Genomic DNA, 14,538 nt, shown 5'->3' on the forward strand with positions numbered 1-14,538 from the left:
TCTGAGTTTCGGGCTTTTCCTCTGTCTCAATAGCGGTCGCTCCGGCTTTTCTGGCCCAACCGGAATTTGGGAAGAAATAAAGTTGCCCCATCCCCAGCCCCACCCCCGAACCCCCTTAGCCGGTTAGCTCATGCAAATGAGTTTATTACATTCCAATCGCTCAGTAATGTGCTCTGCACATAGTAAGCGCTCAGTAAATACTATTGAATTCATTCAATAGTATTTACTGAGCGCTTACTATGTGCAGAGCACTGTACTAAGCGCTTGGAATGAATTCAATAGTATTTATTGAGCGTTTATTATGTGCAGAGCACTGTACTAAGCGCTTGGAATGAATTCAGTAGCATTTATTGAGCGCTTACGATGTGCAGAGCACCGTACTAAGCGCTTGGAATGAATTCAATAGCATTTATTGAGCGCTTACTATGTGCAGAGCACCGTACTAAGCGCTTGGAATGAATTCAGTAGTACTTATTGAGCGCTTACTATGTGCAGAGCACCATACTAAGAGCTTGGAATGAATTCAGTAGCTTTTATCGAGCGCTTACTATGTGCAGAGCACCGTGCTAAGAGCTTGGAATGAATTCAGTAGCATTTATCGAGCGCTTACTATGTGCAGAGCACCGTGCTAAGAGCTTGGAATGAATTCAGTAGCATTTATCGAGCCCTTACTATGTGCAGAGCACCGTGCTAAGAGCTTGGAATGAATTCAGTAGCTTTTATCGAGCGCTTACTATGTGCAGAGCACCGTACTAAGCGCTTGGAATGAATTCAGTAGCATTTACTGAGCCCTTACTATGCGCAGAGCACCGTACTAAGCGCTTGGAATGAATTCAGTAGCATTGAGCCCTTCCTATGTGCAGAGCACTGTACTGAGCGCTTAGAATGTACAATACCTTGTCCAAGAGCAAGCTTAGGGCTACTGGAATTAATTATAGGTGGCCCACGGCGACCGGACAGCGAACCCAGGCGTCCAGACTCCCGGCACCACGCGGCGTCCAGCCCGGGGCTCTGCCAGAGCCTCGATCTTGGGGGGAGGAGCGACCCCGGAGGGGGCGGACCTGGAGGAGGGGAGGGGCGGGACCGGATTTTGGGGAGGGGGCGGGGAGAGGAGGTGGGGCCTCCCCCAGTTCCGGACTCGCAGTCGCAACCTCCTCCGGGCCCGGAGCTGGAGATGCAGCCGCCGCCCCGAAAAGTGAGTGGCGGGTGGAGGGGGGCAGGGCCGGAGGGAGGGTTGGGGTCGGAAGCCAAGGTGGAGGGGGCCCGGCCCCGCCCAGGCGACCCCGCCCACCCCCGGCCCCTTCCACGTGGGGTCCGCCCCCTCCCCTCCGGCCCTGCCGCCCCCCCACCCCCTGTCCGGGAGGAGAGGGGCTCCGGCCACGGGGAGCCCGCGGGATCGGGGGTCTCCGTCTTTGGTAGCCCCTCCTCGCCCTGCCCCTCCCCAGGTGAAGCCGGCCCAGGAAGTGAAGCTGCGGTTCTTGGAGCAGCTGACCACCCTACAGAATCGGCAGCAGCGGGAGGCCGATTTGCTAGAAGACATCAGGTGCTGCCCTGGCTCCTCGGTCCCAGAGGACCCCCTCTCTCCCAAGAGGACACCCTCGCCCTTCTCTAATTAGGATCCATTCGGGGTCCCCCCCCACCGTGCCCAAGCCCCCCGTTCCAAGCGCTTCCCACCAGAACATCCCCTCGGTCTGCCCTCCCTGGCTTTCTCAGACCCGGTCCCTGCGCCCTTCCACAATTTCTGCAGGTCCTACAGTAAACAGCGAGCAGCCATCGAACGAGATTACGGACAGGTGAAGTGAGGGAGGGTGGGCCCCGAGGGGCTTCTCCCCTTCTCTGGCGAACACCCCCGTCCAGCCACACGGCTCCTCCCCTCCCCGCATCTGGGAAGCTGAGATCCTCCACCTACCCCCTGGGTCCCTGACTGGGTGAGAGGAGTGGGCTCTGCTTTTTCCCAGGGAGAGGGTCCCCGGGGGTGGGGGTGACAGGCTTGGCCCCTCCAGGCGCTGCAGAAGTTGGCCGCACCCTTCCTGAGGAGAGATGGCCACAGGGGCCAGGAGACCGAGGGCAGGTGGGGGACCGGACACCCCGCGTCGGGGGTGGGTGGGGGGAGCCGGGGAGGTGAGGCGTGCTGTGGCTGACACAGCAGCTTGGGGTGAACCGACCCGGCAAGGGCACGGACGGGTGGGAGGGGGCGTTCCCTGCAGCTGCGCTAATGGGCTAATGGATCGATGGGTCTGCGGGGAGCAGGGCACGGAGGGGAGAGGGGGACCTGGGGCTGGAGGCTCGGGGCCCACCCGCCCCAACTCTGATGCCCGCGGCCGGCGTGGGTGGGGACAGGATGGCGTTCGGGGCCTGGCGGTCCCTGCTGGAGGGCACCGTGGCCGGGGGCCAGTCCCGGCTCCTCGTCGCCGACCGCTATCGTGACCTGGCCGGCGAAGCGGGGCGCGGTGCCAAGGAGCAGATGCTCAGAAAGGTGCGGGGGTCTGGGGGGCATCCCCGGTCAGCCCCTACTGACCCCTCCCCAAGCTGTGGCGCGGTGGGGGGCTGGGTATTGCCGGCTATGGCTTGGGCCTGGGAAGGAGGGCAGGGTTGGGGTGCTGAGCAGCCCCTGAGGGGACCGTGCCCGCCGTGAGTGGGGGCTGGGGATGACCGGGGTGCCCTTCGCACCAGGGTGCGGAACGCCTCCAGCGGGCCCAGGCGGAGGTGCTGGAGTCCGTGCGGGAGCTGAGCCGCAGCTGGAAGCTCTATGGACAGCGGGAGCGGCTGTGCAGCCTGGCGCGGGAGAAGGCAGCTGACACCCAGGCCAGGTGATGGGCCCCACTGGGCAAGTGGAATTGGGCCTAGGGTCTGAGCGAGCGTGGGGGAGTGTAAACTCACCGTGGGTAGGGAATGTACCTCTTTATTGTTGTTCTCTCCCAAGTGCTTAGTACAGTACTCCGCACCCAGTAAGCGCTCAATAGATAGGATTGAATGATTAAACCTCGCTCACTCTCCCTTCCTGCCACCACCAGGCTGAAGCGCAGCGAGCACGGTCTGTTCCACAACCGAGCCGGCCTCCAGAAACTCAGCTTAAAGGTCAGGGCTCGGGTGTGGGGAGAGGGACCCTGGAGGCTTTATCCTTGAGCAAAGGGAGGTGGAGTGGTGGTCCCGTAGAAGGAACTGGATTCTCAACCCACCTCTGCCCTGGCCTGCCGGGTGACCTTGGGCAAGTAATCCGCCCTGCCCAGGCTGCCATTTCCTACTCTGTGAAATGGGGAGAGTTGTCCCTGTTGCTCTCCTGCCCCGCTGAGGGACTGGTGGTTCACGACCCCGGCCGGCCCCCGTGACGCCCCCAGACCCTCCCCAGCTCTCCACCCAGCTGGCCCAGTATTCCCAGCAGCTGAGCAGTGCCCGCAATGACTACCTGTTGTGCCTGGCGGCCACGAATGCACATCTTGGGCATTACCACCGGGAGGAACTGCCCGCTCTCATGAAGGTACCACCCCTCCCCTGGCCGTGCCACACCTCTCCTGGTGGGTGCTGGGAGCCCAGGGAAGGCTCTTGGGGAGGAGCGGCTCTTCAGGTCTCTGTGCTCGGGCCCCTCCTCATCCAGGTCCTGGTCGGAGATCTGTCGGGGCGGCTGAATGACCACGTGGCCCTCCTGGGCCGTCTGGAGCTGGAGCTGGCTCAGCTGGGCTTGCAGCAGGCTCAGCGCAGGGAGCAAGCTTCTGCCCAGGTGAGCCACTCGGTCCCTGGCCTTGCCCCTTACTATTCCCTGCCCTGGGCTGCTGGCCTCTGGCAGACCCTCCCCACCAACACACAAACCGTTTTTTATGGTATTTGTTGAGCACTTACCGTGTGTCAACCATTCTTCTTTCAGGTGAGCTGGGAGCAGGAATTGCTGCTTTTCCTCCAGCAACCGGGCACCTTCTCTCCTGCCCCTCCACAGAAGTTCCAGCCCGCTGGGGCCGACCGGGTGAGGATCCGGGGTCTTCTACCTCCTCCATTGGTTATTTACTGAATCGATGGTTTGAGTGCTTACCGTGGGCAGAGTGCTGTACTAAGGACTTGGGAGAATACAACAGAATTAGTAGAGGTGATCCCTCCCTTCAAGGAGCTTATGATGTAGCAGAAGACCATACCATTTACATGTCTACCGATTACTCTCCCAAGCCTTTAATGATGATGATTTGTGGTATTTAAGTGCTTAGTATGTGCCAGGCACCGTACTAAGCCCCGGGGTAGATTCAAGGTAATTGGGTTGGACACGGTCCCTGTTCCACCCAGTGCTCGATCCCCATTGTACAGATGAGGTAACTGAGGCGAGAGAAGCAAAGTGACTTGCCCAAGGTCACACTGCAGACAAGTGGCAGAACTGGAATTAGAATCAGGTCCTTCTGACGCCCAGTCCTGTGCTCTATCCACTAGGCCGTGCTGCCTCACTTTACGGCTTTACGCCCAGGAGGTGTTCAGGGCCCAGCATTGAGTGAGTGACCGAGGGCAGGGACATCGGCAGGAGAGGGGTCAGACCTGTAACTGTTCTCCCCTCCCAGGTGTGCACCCTGGAGACCAGCGGGGACAAGGCCAGTGGAGTGAGCGGGCTGGAGAAGGAGGTGCAGCGCTGGGCGAGCCGGGCCGCCCGCGATTACAAGATCCTGGGCCACGGGCAGCGGGTAAGTGGGGTGGGAGGGGGCAACTGGAGCTAGGAGGCAGCTGGGAATGGGCCCCTCCAGCGCTTGCTGCTTTCTCCCACTTGTCTGGGACAGGTGCTCCGGAGGCTGGAGCAGAGGAGGCAGCAGGTGCCCGAGCGGGAAGCCCCGGGTATGGATCTTCGGATACAGGAAGTGAGGGAGAGCGTGCGCCGGGCACAGGTACTGGCCAGGATGGTGGCTGAGCTGGAGCCAGGGGGTGGGCACCGCTGAAGGTGGGACGGGAGCCGAGCCGTCGGCCGTGCCTTATTGTGTCCAGGTGAGCCAGGTGAAGGGGGCTGCCCGGCTGGCCTTGCTGCGCCAGGCGGGGCTGGATGTGGAGTGCTGGCTGCAGCCGGCCCTAGCCCAGGCCCAGGAGGAGCTGGAACAGGAGAGGAGGCTCAGCGAAGCCAGACTGTCCCAGAGGGACCTCTCTCCCACGGTGAGACCTCCCCCCCCACCCCCACTGGCGCCCTCCGCCCCGCCGGGGAAAATCTTCTCACCCTGGAGAGGACCCCTCCACTTCCCGTCTTCCCGGCCACTCTCCTCTACGGGGCCAAACGGACCAGGCACAGAGTTGCTCCTGCCCTGTCTCTCCTGCCCTGTCTTCCCCGGGCCCCCTTCGGCAACTCTGGCTTGGATGTGGGCACTGGACATAGACAGTATCTCTGCCAGGCCGAAGACCTGGAGCTGTCGGACTTTGAGGACTGTGAAGAGACCGGGGACCTGTTTGAGGAGCCGGCCCCTGAGCCCCCTCCCACCCTCCTCTTCCCCTGCTCTGGTCAGGTTGTCTTTGGGTACCAGGTACATCTTGTGTGACGGCAGGAGGTGGGGAGAAGGGGGTAAAATTTCGTTGGGGTCATTGAATCACTCCAAATGCCCCCTCTGGAGGCCTTCCCTGCCCCAAGGGCGAGAAGGTACCAACTCCTGATAGTTGGGATGGCTATGGTGCACAGCAGACTCGGCCTGATCTTGTCAGCCTGTCTCCAGCATCCTTGCAGTTGCCCCCCTTAAGAGTCCCAGCAGCCCCCAGGGACAATCTCCTTTCCACAGGCCTCACCTAATTGCCACCAGACCTTGGGCTGGGTCGGGGGGCTATGTTCTGGGACTCAGACCCCAGGATTTCAAACCTGAGTGGGTTTCAGTGCCTGAGCCCCTGCCCTTTTGTGGTCCAGGCAGAGCAAGAAGATGAGCTCACCATCACGGAAGGGGAGTGGCTGGAAGTAACGGAAGATGGGGACTCCGAGGAGTGGGTCAAGGTGGGGGACGGGGAAGGGGTCAAAGGTGACTGGGGGGATGAGCCCCTGGAGGGGAAGGGGCCAAGAAACTGAAGGGATGAGGGTGTTGGAGAGGGGTCATGTATGGGCTGGGAGGATGATAGCTCTAGTGCTCACTCCCTCCTAACCTGGGGGAGGGTTGGGCGCCCGATTTGATCTCCTCCCCGCTTCCACTCTTCCCCGGCCGTGAGCAGGCCCGGAACCAGAGGGGTCAGGTGGGCTTCGTGCCAGAGAGATACCTGGTGTTCTCAGCGCTGGTTCCGCACACGGGGACCCCCGAGAATGAGGGTGAGGGCTCTTCGCTGGGCGGTGCCCAGCCCGATCCTGCAGGTACTGGGGGTCCTCAAGGGCCGGGGTGGGGTCACTTGGGGCGGGGGGTGGTGCTCCGGTGCTGCGCCTCATTCCCGCCCCCCCCCCCCCCCGTGTTCCCTGGTCCCCAGAGAGCCTGGCCCAGGCCCTGTACAGCTACACGGCGCAGAGCGCGGAGGAGCTGAGCTTTCCAGAGGGGGCACTGATCAGGCTGCTGCCAAGGGGCCGGGGCGGCGTGGACGACGGCTTCTGGCGGGGAGAGTTTGGGGGCCGCGTCGGCGTATTCCCCTCTCTGCTGGTGGAGGAGCTGCCCGGCGGCCCCGGCCCCCCTGATGGCCCAGACTGGACCCAGGTCGGTCGGGGCCCTGCCCCCTGCTTGGCCCCACTGGGGAAGGGAGGCAGGCCCCTGTACCCTTCCCTCGGCGCGGGGTCCGCACTGGGATGGTGCCGGTGTCTGCCCTGGGCCGGCTGGGGTCCCTCCGGACTTGCCCGTCCAGCTCCGGTTGCTGGACTGTTGCATCTGCGTGCCGGCAACAGCCGACCCACCTTCCTGATTCTCCCCGCCCTCCCCATGTTGCAGCCGCTGCCGTCCCCCTCTCCGCCGAGCTTCTCTCCGCCGGCCCCTACCCCGGCCTTGGTTCTGGAGCTGCCTGCAGCAGGGCCCCAAGCCGAGGGTACGTGAGTGGGTACCGGGGCCGAGAGCGGGTGAGGGCGGAGGGCGGGTGGCAGGGGATGGGGGGAAGTGTCACCACTCCACTCAGTTGGTTTCTTGCTCCCCAGCCCCCCTGGATCTAACTCCTCCACGACTCCGACCGGTGAGTTTCCCACTTCGGAATGAGAGGAGGCTATTGGGGAAGGGGATGTGGGGAGGCGGGTGGGGGGTTGCCCGCGGGACGGCAAGGAGGGCAGGTGGGAACAGAGGCTTTTTAGCACACTCCGGGTAAGGGAGTCTCTGTCTCTGTTGCCACAGGTGCGCCCACCACCCCCACCACCCACCAAGGCAGCCGAGCCCCCAGGCCCACTCACCTGAGCCTCCACGGACCCCCACCCCTCACCCCCTTCGAAGTCCCGGGGCTGCCACGAGTCAAGGCTGTGATGGGCGTCCTCCCCCGCCCCTGGTCGGGCACGGGCACTCGGGCCCACTCAGGCCGCATCCGCAGCAGGTCCAGCGGATGTGGTTGCACCGGAGGCCGGCCCTCTCCCCGCCCCAGGACTATGGGCATCACTGCCTGCCCCCCACCCCCAGGCGGGGAAGGGGAGCACCGGAAGGAGCAGGAGCCGGGCAGGGGGCGCTTCTCGACTGGAGCTGATTTATTGAAAATGCAATAAAGGCCGGAGGCCGAGGGGAATCCGGGCCTGCGTGTGGTGGTGGAGGCAGGGGTATTGCTTCAGAGGCCTGGCCTCAGGCCTCGCTCCCAGGCTTGCGGTGGAGGGCGAGGGGGGGCCCGGGCCGGGAGCGTCGAGCTGCAATTTGTGCTCTGGTGGCTGGCGGGGAGGGGCAGGAGGGGCCGCTCTCCGCCTGCGGGGAGGAGGTCGGGGGCAATGCCATCCTGGAGGGGGTGGATGAGGGGTGGCTCGATTCTCTCCTCTCCCCCTCCCCTCCCAGCATTACAGGGGCTCCAGCTGGGTCTGTGCTGCTCCTGGAAATGGGATGATGGAGGTACTGGGGCGAAAGAAGGGTGGGGTGGGGAGCCGCTCTAGCTGCCAGTCTGCCCTTCCTCTCCCTCCGTCTTGTGCCCAACTGCCAGGCGAGTGAGACCCCCCCCTTCCAGGAGAGATTCGTGGGGTGTCGGCCCTCGGATGGAAGGGGTCCCCAGGAATCAGTCCTAGAGGCCGGGGGGCCCCCTGGAGAAGGCGCCCTGCCCCCAACGGAGAGGACCGTGACTCACCTCACACCCCCGCTGAGTCCCCACCTCCTGGCTGATTCTGAGAGGAGGAGAGAATGGCGTCAAGAAGGGGGAGGCAGAGGGATCTCCCCGCTTTCTCCAGCTCCTGGCCCAGGGATTTTGCCCCCGTCCCCAAAACATGCAGTGAATTTACCCAGCTAGGGGCTACCTTGTGCCCTTGGGAGGACAGGATGTAGGGCTTTGGGGTAACTTAGCACCCCCCTCCTCCCTCTCCTCCACCTCCTACCTGGTGCTTAGTGGTCTCCGGCCCGGCTGGCTGCCCACCGGTCTCCCTGCTGGTCAGCTCCGGCCTGAGACCCTCCTTCTCCTCCTCCTCCGCGGTCGCCAAGTCTGTCTTCTCCGCGGCTCTGGGGACCCCCTCGGTAGGTGGCGGAGGGAGGGTCCCGCTGCCCTTGAGCCCCCCGTTCTGCAGCTCCTTCCCCTCGGCTCCGGCCCGCGGACGCTCAGGGGGTGGGGTGGGGTGGGTGGGGGTCCCCTGCCCGCCCCCGGAGTCCTGCCCGACGCTGAGCGTCCGGCTCCCGTGCAGACACTCGTTCCGCTGATCCTGCAGCCCTGATCGCTTCTCGATGTGTGTCACCCGAAACCTGGGGGAGCAGACAGAGGGAGGTGGTGAGACCCCCACCCCCGCTTCCATGAGTTGATGGGGTGTAGGGCAGAAACTCCTCATTAGGGAACTCGTGTATCTGCACCCTGTGATTATAATAATGGAGGAATCCAAGTGCTTACTGGGTGCTAGGCACTGGGATAGAATCAGATCAGACACAATCCCTGTCCCGCACCGGACTTGCTCTCTAAGGGAGAGGGAGATCCGTTATTGAATCCCCATTTTACAGATGAGGAAACTGAGGCACAGAGAAGCGACTTGCCCCGGGCCACAGAGCAGGCAAGGGGCTGAGGCAGGATTAGAATCCGGGTTTCTTGACTCCTTGTCCTGTGCTCTTCTTATGAGTCCAATCCCCACCCCAGCCACCAGAGTCCTAGGCCCAACTATGTGCCGAGCACTGCTCTAAGCACTGGGGTAGGTACAAGGTAATCAGGTTGTCCCACGTGAGGCTCACAGTCTTAATCTCCATTTTACAGATGGGGTAACCGAGGCACAGAGAGGTTAAGTGACTTGCCTAAAGTCACACAGCTGACAAGTGGCGGAGCGGCCACGAGGACCCACGACCTCTGACTCCCAAGCCCCGGGCTCTTTCCGCCGAGCCACGCTGCTTCGCAGATTAGAGGCAGCTAGGGTCAGTGTCCTGGTCTCAGCTCCGTAGCCTCCCCCGCCCCCACTTACCTGCCCACAGAGAACACAGTGGTCTCGCCAGGCCGGGTCCGGGTCTTGCCCTCTTTGGAGCGGCCCTGGCGCACCAGGGGGGGTCTCTTGGGGAGTCTGCAGTGGATGCATGGGGCAGATGACCCCAAGTGCACAGTGTGGTGGTGGGACGGGCCCCCGGGGCTCCCATCCTGGTCAGTTGGCTGCGTGTCCAGGCTGTAGGCATCCAGGGTAGAGAGGAGGTGCGGGTCAGCGGCAGCTCTCCCGCCAAACCCTCCCCATCCCGGTCCCCCCGGCCCCTCAGCGAAGCTCAGCGGAGGATCCCAGGGTGGAAGCTAGGCCCGCCGGGACCGGGGTCTTGTCTACGAATTCTAATGCATTCTCCTGAGCGATTAGTACGGCGCGCTGCCCACTGTTCAGCACCTAGTGAATTCTATTGGTTGAGCCCCTGTAAACCCCGTGAGGCCAGGGATGGTGGCTCCTGCCTCCACGGTACTTGCCCAAGCTTTCAGGACAGTGTTCTGCACGCCGCGGGTGCTCAACACATCTCACAGATTCCCGGAAGTCAGTCTGGGCGTCCCTCCTGGGCACGGCCCCTGACCCCCACCACTGATGCCCATAGGAGCACCCCGGTCTGCAGGGGAGTGGGGAGCACCCAGGCTCTCGGGTGGCTGGGGGGGTGGTCCCTGAGTCTGCAGCTCCTCCCTCACCTGGAGAGCGGCAGGGTCCCCTCGCCTTCACTGTCCCCCAGCATCTCCTTCAGCGCCTCGGCGTTGGCTGCCGGGAAGAGAAGCGGGAAAGGGGGGCGTGGGATCATGGGGCCGGGAGGGGCCAGGGACCAGGGGGGAAGGGAGGCCTGGAGTCTGCCCACACCCACCTTCATTCTGGATGATACACAGCACGATACGCTCGACCGTGTCCTGGTCCATGTCGTCGTCCTCGGCTGCGGGGCGGCGGGGAGGGCGGGGTCGGATAGAGAGGGCAGTGGGTTGGGGTTAATAATACCGATAATAATACCTTGCTTTCGGTATAGCGCTTTCACACCGGTGATCTCACTGTATCCTCCCAACATCCCCAAGGTAGGGAGACATAGGTATTATTATCTCCATTTTACGGAGGAGGAAACTGAGGCCCAGAGAGGGCCAGTGCTCTCTCAGCAGGCTGGTGGCAGAGCTAGGGCTGGAGTCTGTATGGCATAAAGGAAAGAGCACAGGCCTAGGAGTCAGACGAATTTGGGTTCTAATCCCAGCTCTGCTACTTGTCTGTTGAGTGACCTTGGCGAGTCACTTCACTTCTCGGTGCCTCAGTTACCTCAGCTGTAAAATGGGGATCAAGCCCGTGAGCCCCATGGAGGACATGGATTGTGTCAAACCTGACTGGCTTGTGTCTCTTAATTATGTTGGTACTCGTTAAGCGCTTCCCATGTGCCGAGCACTGTTCTAAGCTCTGGGGGAGGTACGGGGTCATCAGATCGTCCTACGTGAGGCTCACAGTTAATCCCCATTTTACAGATGAGGTAACTGAGGCACAGAGAAGTTAAGTGACTTGCCCACGGTCACGCAGCTGACGGGTGGTAGAGCCGGGATTCGAACCCATGACCTCTGGCTCCCAAGCCCAGGCTCTTTCCACTGAGTCACGCTGCTTCTCTGCAGCGCTTAGTACAGTTCCTGGTACACGGTAAGCGCTTAATAAATACCATTACAAAAACAAACAAAAAAAACCCAACTGGGTCTCCAGACTCTTTCTACTAGACCGAGTTGTCTCGTTGAGTACCTGGTGGGCAGGGACTGGGTCTTCTACTTCTCTATTTCCCCGCGTGCTTAATTCAGAACTCTGCTCACAGTAATGTACAATAAACAATAATTATTATGGTATTTATTAAGTGCTCACCATGTGCCACGCACTCTACTAAGTGCTTGCGTAAACATGGTGATCCGATCAAGCACAGTCCCTATCCCAAAGCCTAAAAGGAAGAGGGAACAGGTATCCCCATTTTACAGATGAGGACACCGAGGCCCAGAGAGGGTTAGTGACTTCCCCAAGTTCACATGACGGTCCAGGCCTAGAACCCTGGTCTCCTGACGCCCAATCCCACGCTCTTTCCCTTGGGCCGGGCTGTTCTCTATGTTATTGATTGTTTGATGGACTCGGGGGGATGGGGCGGGATGACTCAGCCAGGGTAGGGGGTGAGCCATGTCAAGCCGAGATGGGGCGAGGAATGAGCAGACACCATCCTGGAAGCCCAGGAGGGTCAGTGGGTGTGGAAGTTGGGGGTGGGACCGAGGGATGGCAGACGTAAGGGCAACTCCAAGCTCCTCTCCCGGTGTACCCACCCCTTGCCCTGGGGAGCCCGGCTCAACTCTCCTTTGGCCGGGGACACCCGGCCCAGCTTCCCCTCGGCCTGGGGAGCCCGGCCCGGCTCCCCTTTGGCAGGGGAAGCCCAGCCCGGCTCCCCTTTGGCCGGGGAAGCCCAGCCCAGCTTCCCCTTGACCTGGAGAGCCCGGCTCAGTTCCTCCCCGGCTTGGGGAACCCCAGCTCAGGTGCCCCTTGGCCGAGGAAGCCCGGCTCGGCTTCCCCGTGGCCGGGGGGAGCCCGGCTCGGCTTCCCCTTGCTCGGGATGGGGGGAGAGGGGACCTGGCTCAACTCCTCCTTCCCTGCAAGGACGCTTCTCCCCTCCTCTTAGGCCAGGGGAGCCCGACTCGGCTCCCCCTTCCCGAGGGGCAGCCTGGCTCAGCTCCCCCTTCCCCACCCAGCAGCGGGGCCCCGTGGGGGCGAAGCGAGTCTTCGGGGCAACGGCTCACTAGGAGGGTGGGGATGGAGGGGTGTCCGGCCGCCCCTCGCCGTCCGCCCCCGGCCCGCCGCTCACCTGACGGGGCCTGGGCGGTGGGTTCGGGGCCCCGCGAGGCGCGGCAGCGGTAGCCCTTCTTCTTGAGCACGTGGCAGATCATGAAGCCCACCAGGCCCATGAGGAAAAAGACGAGCACCAGCAGAAAGAGCATGTGCAGCCCATGCTGCGGCTCCAGCTCGGCGTGCGGCTCCGACATGCGGCCCTGGAGCGGGAGGCGGGGGGACGTGGTGGTCAGCGGCGAGGCCGCCGGGGAGGGGGTCCGGCTTCGTCACGGCGAGGCGGCCGCGTCCCTACTCCCGGGACCCCGAGAGGCGGCGGGCCCACCTCCGGGCCCCTGGGAGGTGGGAGAGGGGACCCCCTCGGAGCCAGTGCATCCTACCCCGGGTGTCCCCCTCCCCCCCCCCCCCCCCCCCCAGATCCTCTCCGCCCCTGCCAAGGACACTGCAGCCGGGGCCTGCGGCCTCCGGCGTGCTGGGCCGGGCCACCGACGGGTCCCTGGGGCATGTCACCCCCTCCTCAGTTTCCCCAGCCCCCGGGTACAGACCCCTCCCCCGATCTAGGCCCCTCCCCACCCCTTCCTCGTCCCCTTCAGCCCCGACTTGGTCCCCCCCCAGGCCCGACCCCCAACGTGGGAGCCCGGCCGGGCTAACCTGGCGCTCCATCCCCTCCCCCGCCCCGTCCTTGCCTCCGGCCTCCCGGTTACCGAGTGCGTGTCCGGCTCCGGTCCCGGCTGCGTCCTGGTCCAGCTCAGCGGGCCCCGAGCGACCCCCCGGAGGGCATCCTCGCCCTCCCACCCGTGTCCGGACTCCGGTGTCCGGGGCTGCCGGTGCAGCGGCCGGGAGGAGGGATGCAGGCGCGGAGCCTCTCCCCTCCCGCAGCGCCTCCCGCAGCGGGCCGGGCGGGGCGGAGCGGCAGGTGTGTGCGGGGCGGAGAGGCTTTGGGGACGCGTGTGCGTCTGTGTGTGTACACGCTTGCGCCCGTGTGCATGTCCCGCTTTCCCTCCCCGGCTCTCCCTTCGCTTCCCACGCTCCAGACGCCGGTCCCCTTGGGGACCCTGTCTGCGGGGTCACCTTGGGAGAGTCGCTCAACCTCTCTGGGCCTCGGCTCCCTCATCGGGAAAGGGGGATTGAAACCTCAGGCAGCGTGGCTCGGTGGCAGGAGCCCGGGCTTGGGAGTCAGAGGGCCTGGGTTCGAATCCCGCCTCTGCCCCTCGGGCAAGTCACTTCACTTCTCTGGGCCGCATCGGGAAAAATGGGGATTCAAAAATGTCAGCCCCACGCGGCTGGTAATAATAATGTTGGTATTTGTTAAGCGCTTACTCTGTGCACAGCACTGTTCTGAGCGCTGGGGGAAACGAGGTGATCAGGTGGTCCCACCTGGGGCTCCCAGTCTCCATCCCCATTTTCCAGATGAGGTCACTGAGGCACAGAGAAGCGAAGTGACTTGCCCACAGTCACACAGCTGACAAGGGGCAGAGCCGCGATTCGAACCCGTGACCTCTGACTCCCAAGCCCATGCTCTTTGCTCTGAGCCACGCTGCTTCTCTACCCCAGCGCTTAGAACAGTGTTCTGCATAGAGTGAGCGCTTAACGAATACCATAATAATAATAATAACTTCACTTCGCTGGGCCTCAGTGACCTCATCTGGGAAAGGGGGATGAAGACTGTGAGCCTCACGTGGGACGACCTGATGACCCTGGATCTCCCCCAGCGCTTAGAACAGTGCTCCGCACATAGGAAGCGCTTAACAAATACCAACGTTATTATTAGAACAGTGCTCTGCACATAGTAAGCGCTTAACAAATACCAACATTATTATTATCATTATATCTGTGAAGGGCTCGCCATGGGCAGGGCGCCGTACTAAACGCTTGGGAAAGCACGGTACAACCATATCCGTAATTATTTATGTGTCTTAATGTCTCTGTCCCCCTCTAGACCGTGAGCTCATTGCGAGCGGGGAACGTGTCTGTTGTTACAATAGTAATGTTGGTCTTTGTTAAGCGCTTACTATGTGCAGAGCACTGTTCTCAGCGCTGGGGTAGATACAGGGTCATCAGGTTGTCCTACGTGAGGCTCACAGTTAATCCCCATTTTACAGATGAGGTCACTGAGGGACAGAGAAGTTAATTGACTTGCCCACAGTCACACAGCTGTCAAGGGGCAGAGGTGGGACTCGAACCCATGACCTCTGACTCCCAAGCCCGGGCTCTTTCCACTGAGTCACGCTGCTTCATGTGGGACCCGCCTGATCAGCTGGTGTCTT

At 62.5% G+C, this 14,538-nt stretch overlaps 2 protein-coding genes across 6 annotated transcripts; one reads left to right on the plus strand and one right to left on the minus strand.

Annotated features, from left to right (window-relative positions):
- The first annotated feature begins 1,139 nt into the window (after positions 1-1,139).
- Positions 1,140-7,610, plus strand: FCHSD1 (FCH and double SH3 domains 1). 3 transcript variants are annotated; one of them, XM_029052984.1, is made up of 20 exons: positions 1,140-1,195; positions 1,446-1,543; positions 1,748-1,793; positions 2,004-2,071; positions 2,341-2,476; positions 2,674-2,810; positions 3,015-3,078; positions 3,350-3,478; positions 3,596-3,718; positions 3,863-3,958; positions 4,536-4,655; positions 4,749-4,853; positions 4,951-5,112; positions 5,346-5,474; positions 5,846-5,929; positions 6,142-6,277; positions 6,388-6,608; positions 6,837-6,930; positions 7,037-7,071; positions 7,227-7,610. In XM_029052984.1, the coding sequence occupies exons 1-20, from the start codon at positions 1,175-1,177 to the stop codon at positions 7,284-7,286; spliced, it is 2,064 nt and encodes a 687-aa protein (XP_028908817.1). In that variant the 5' UTR covers positions 1,140-1,174; the 3' UTR covers positions 7,287-7,610. The 3 variants fall into 3 exon arrangements, with proteins under 3 accessions (XP_028908817.1, XP_028908818.1, XP_028908819.1); XM_029052985.1 differs by having other exon boundaries at positions 6,142-6,235; XM_029052986.1 differs by lacking the exons at positions 2,004-2,071; positions 2,341-2,476.
- RELL2 (RELT like 2) lies at positions 7,547-13,291 on the minus strand. Of its 3 annotated transcripts, none has more exons than XM_029053002.1 (8): positions 12,976-13,291; positions 12,291-12,474; positions 10,302-10,367; positions 10,135-10,201; positions 9,446-9,640; positions 8,390-8,747; positions 8,146-8,182; positions 7,547-7,806 (listed from the first exon to the last, which is right to left on the minus strand). In XM_029053002.1, the coding sequence occupies exons 2-7, from the start codon at positions 12,466-12,468 to the stop codon at positions 8,147-8,149; spliced, it is 900 nt and encodes a 299-aa protein (XP_028908835.1). In that variant the 5' UTR covers positions 12,469-12,474; positions 12,976-13,291; the 3' UTR covers positions 7,547-7,806; position 8,146. The 3 variants fall into 3 exon arrangements, with proteins under 3 accessions (XP_028908835.1, XP_028908834.1, XP_028908832.1); XM_029053001.1 differs by having other exon boundaries at positions 7,547-7,896; XM_029052999.1 differs by having other exon boundaries at positions 7,547-7,919.
- Between the last annotated feature and the right edge of the window lie 1,247 nt (positions 13,292-14,538).

This window comes from Ornithorhynchus anatinus, chromosome X2 (assembly GCF_004115215.2).
Source record: "Ornithorhynchus anatinus isolate Pmale09 chromosome X2, mOrnAna1.pri.v4, whole genome shotgun sequence".
Classification (NCBI taxonomy): domain Eukaryota; kingdom Metazoa; phylum Chordata; class Mammalia; order Monotremata; family Ornithorhynchidae; genus Ornithorhynchus; species Ornithorhynchus anatinus.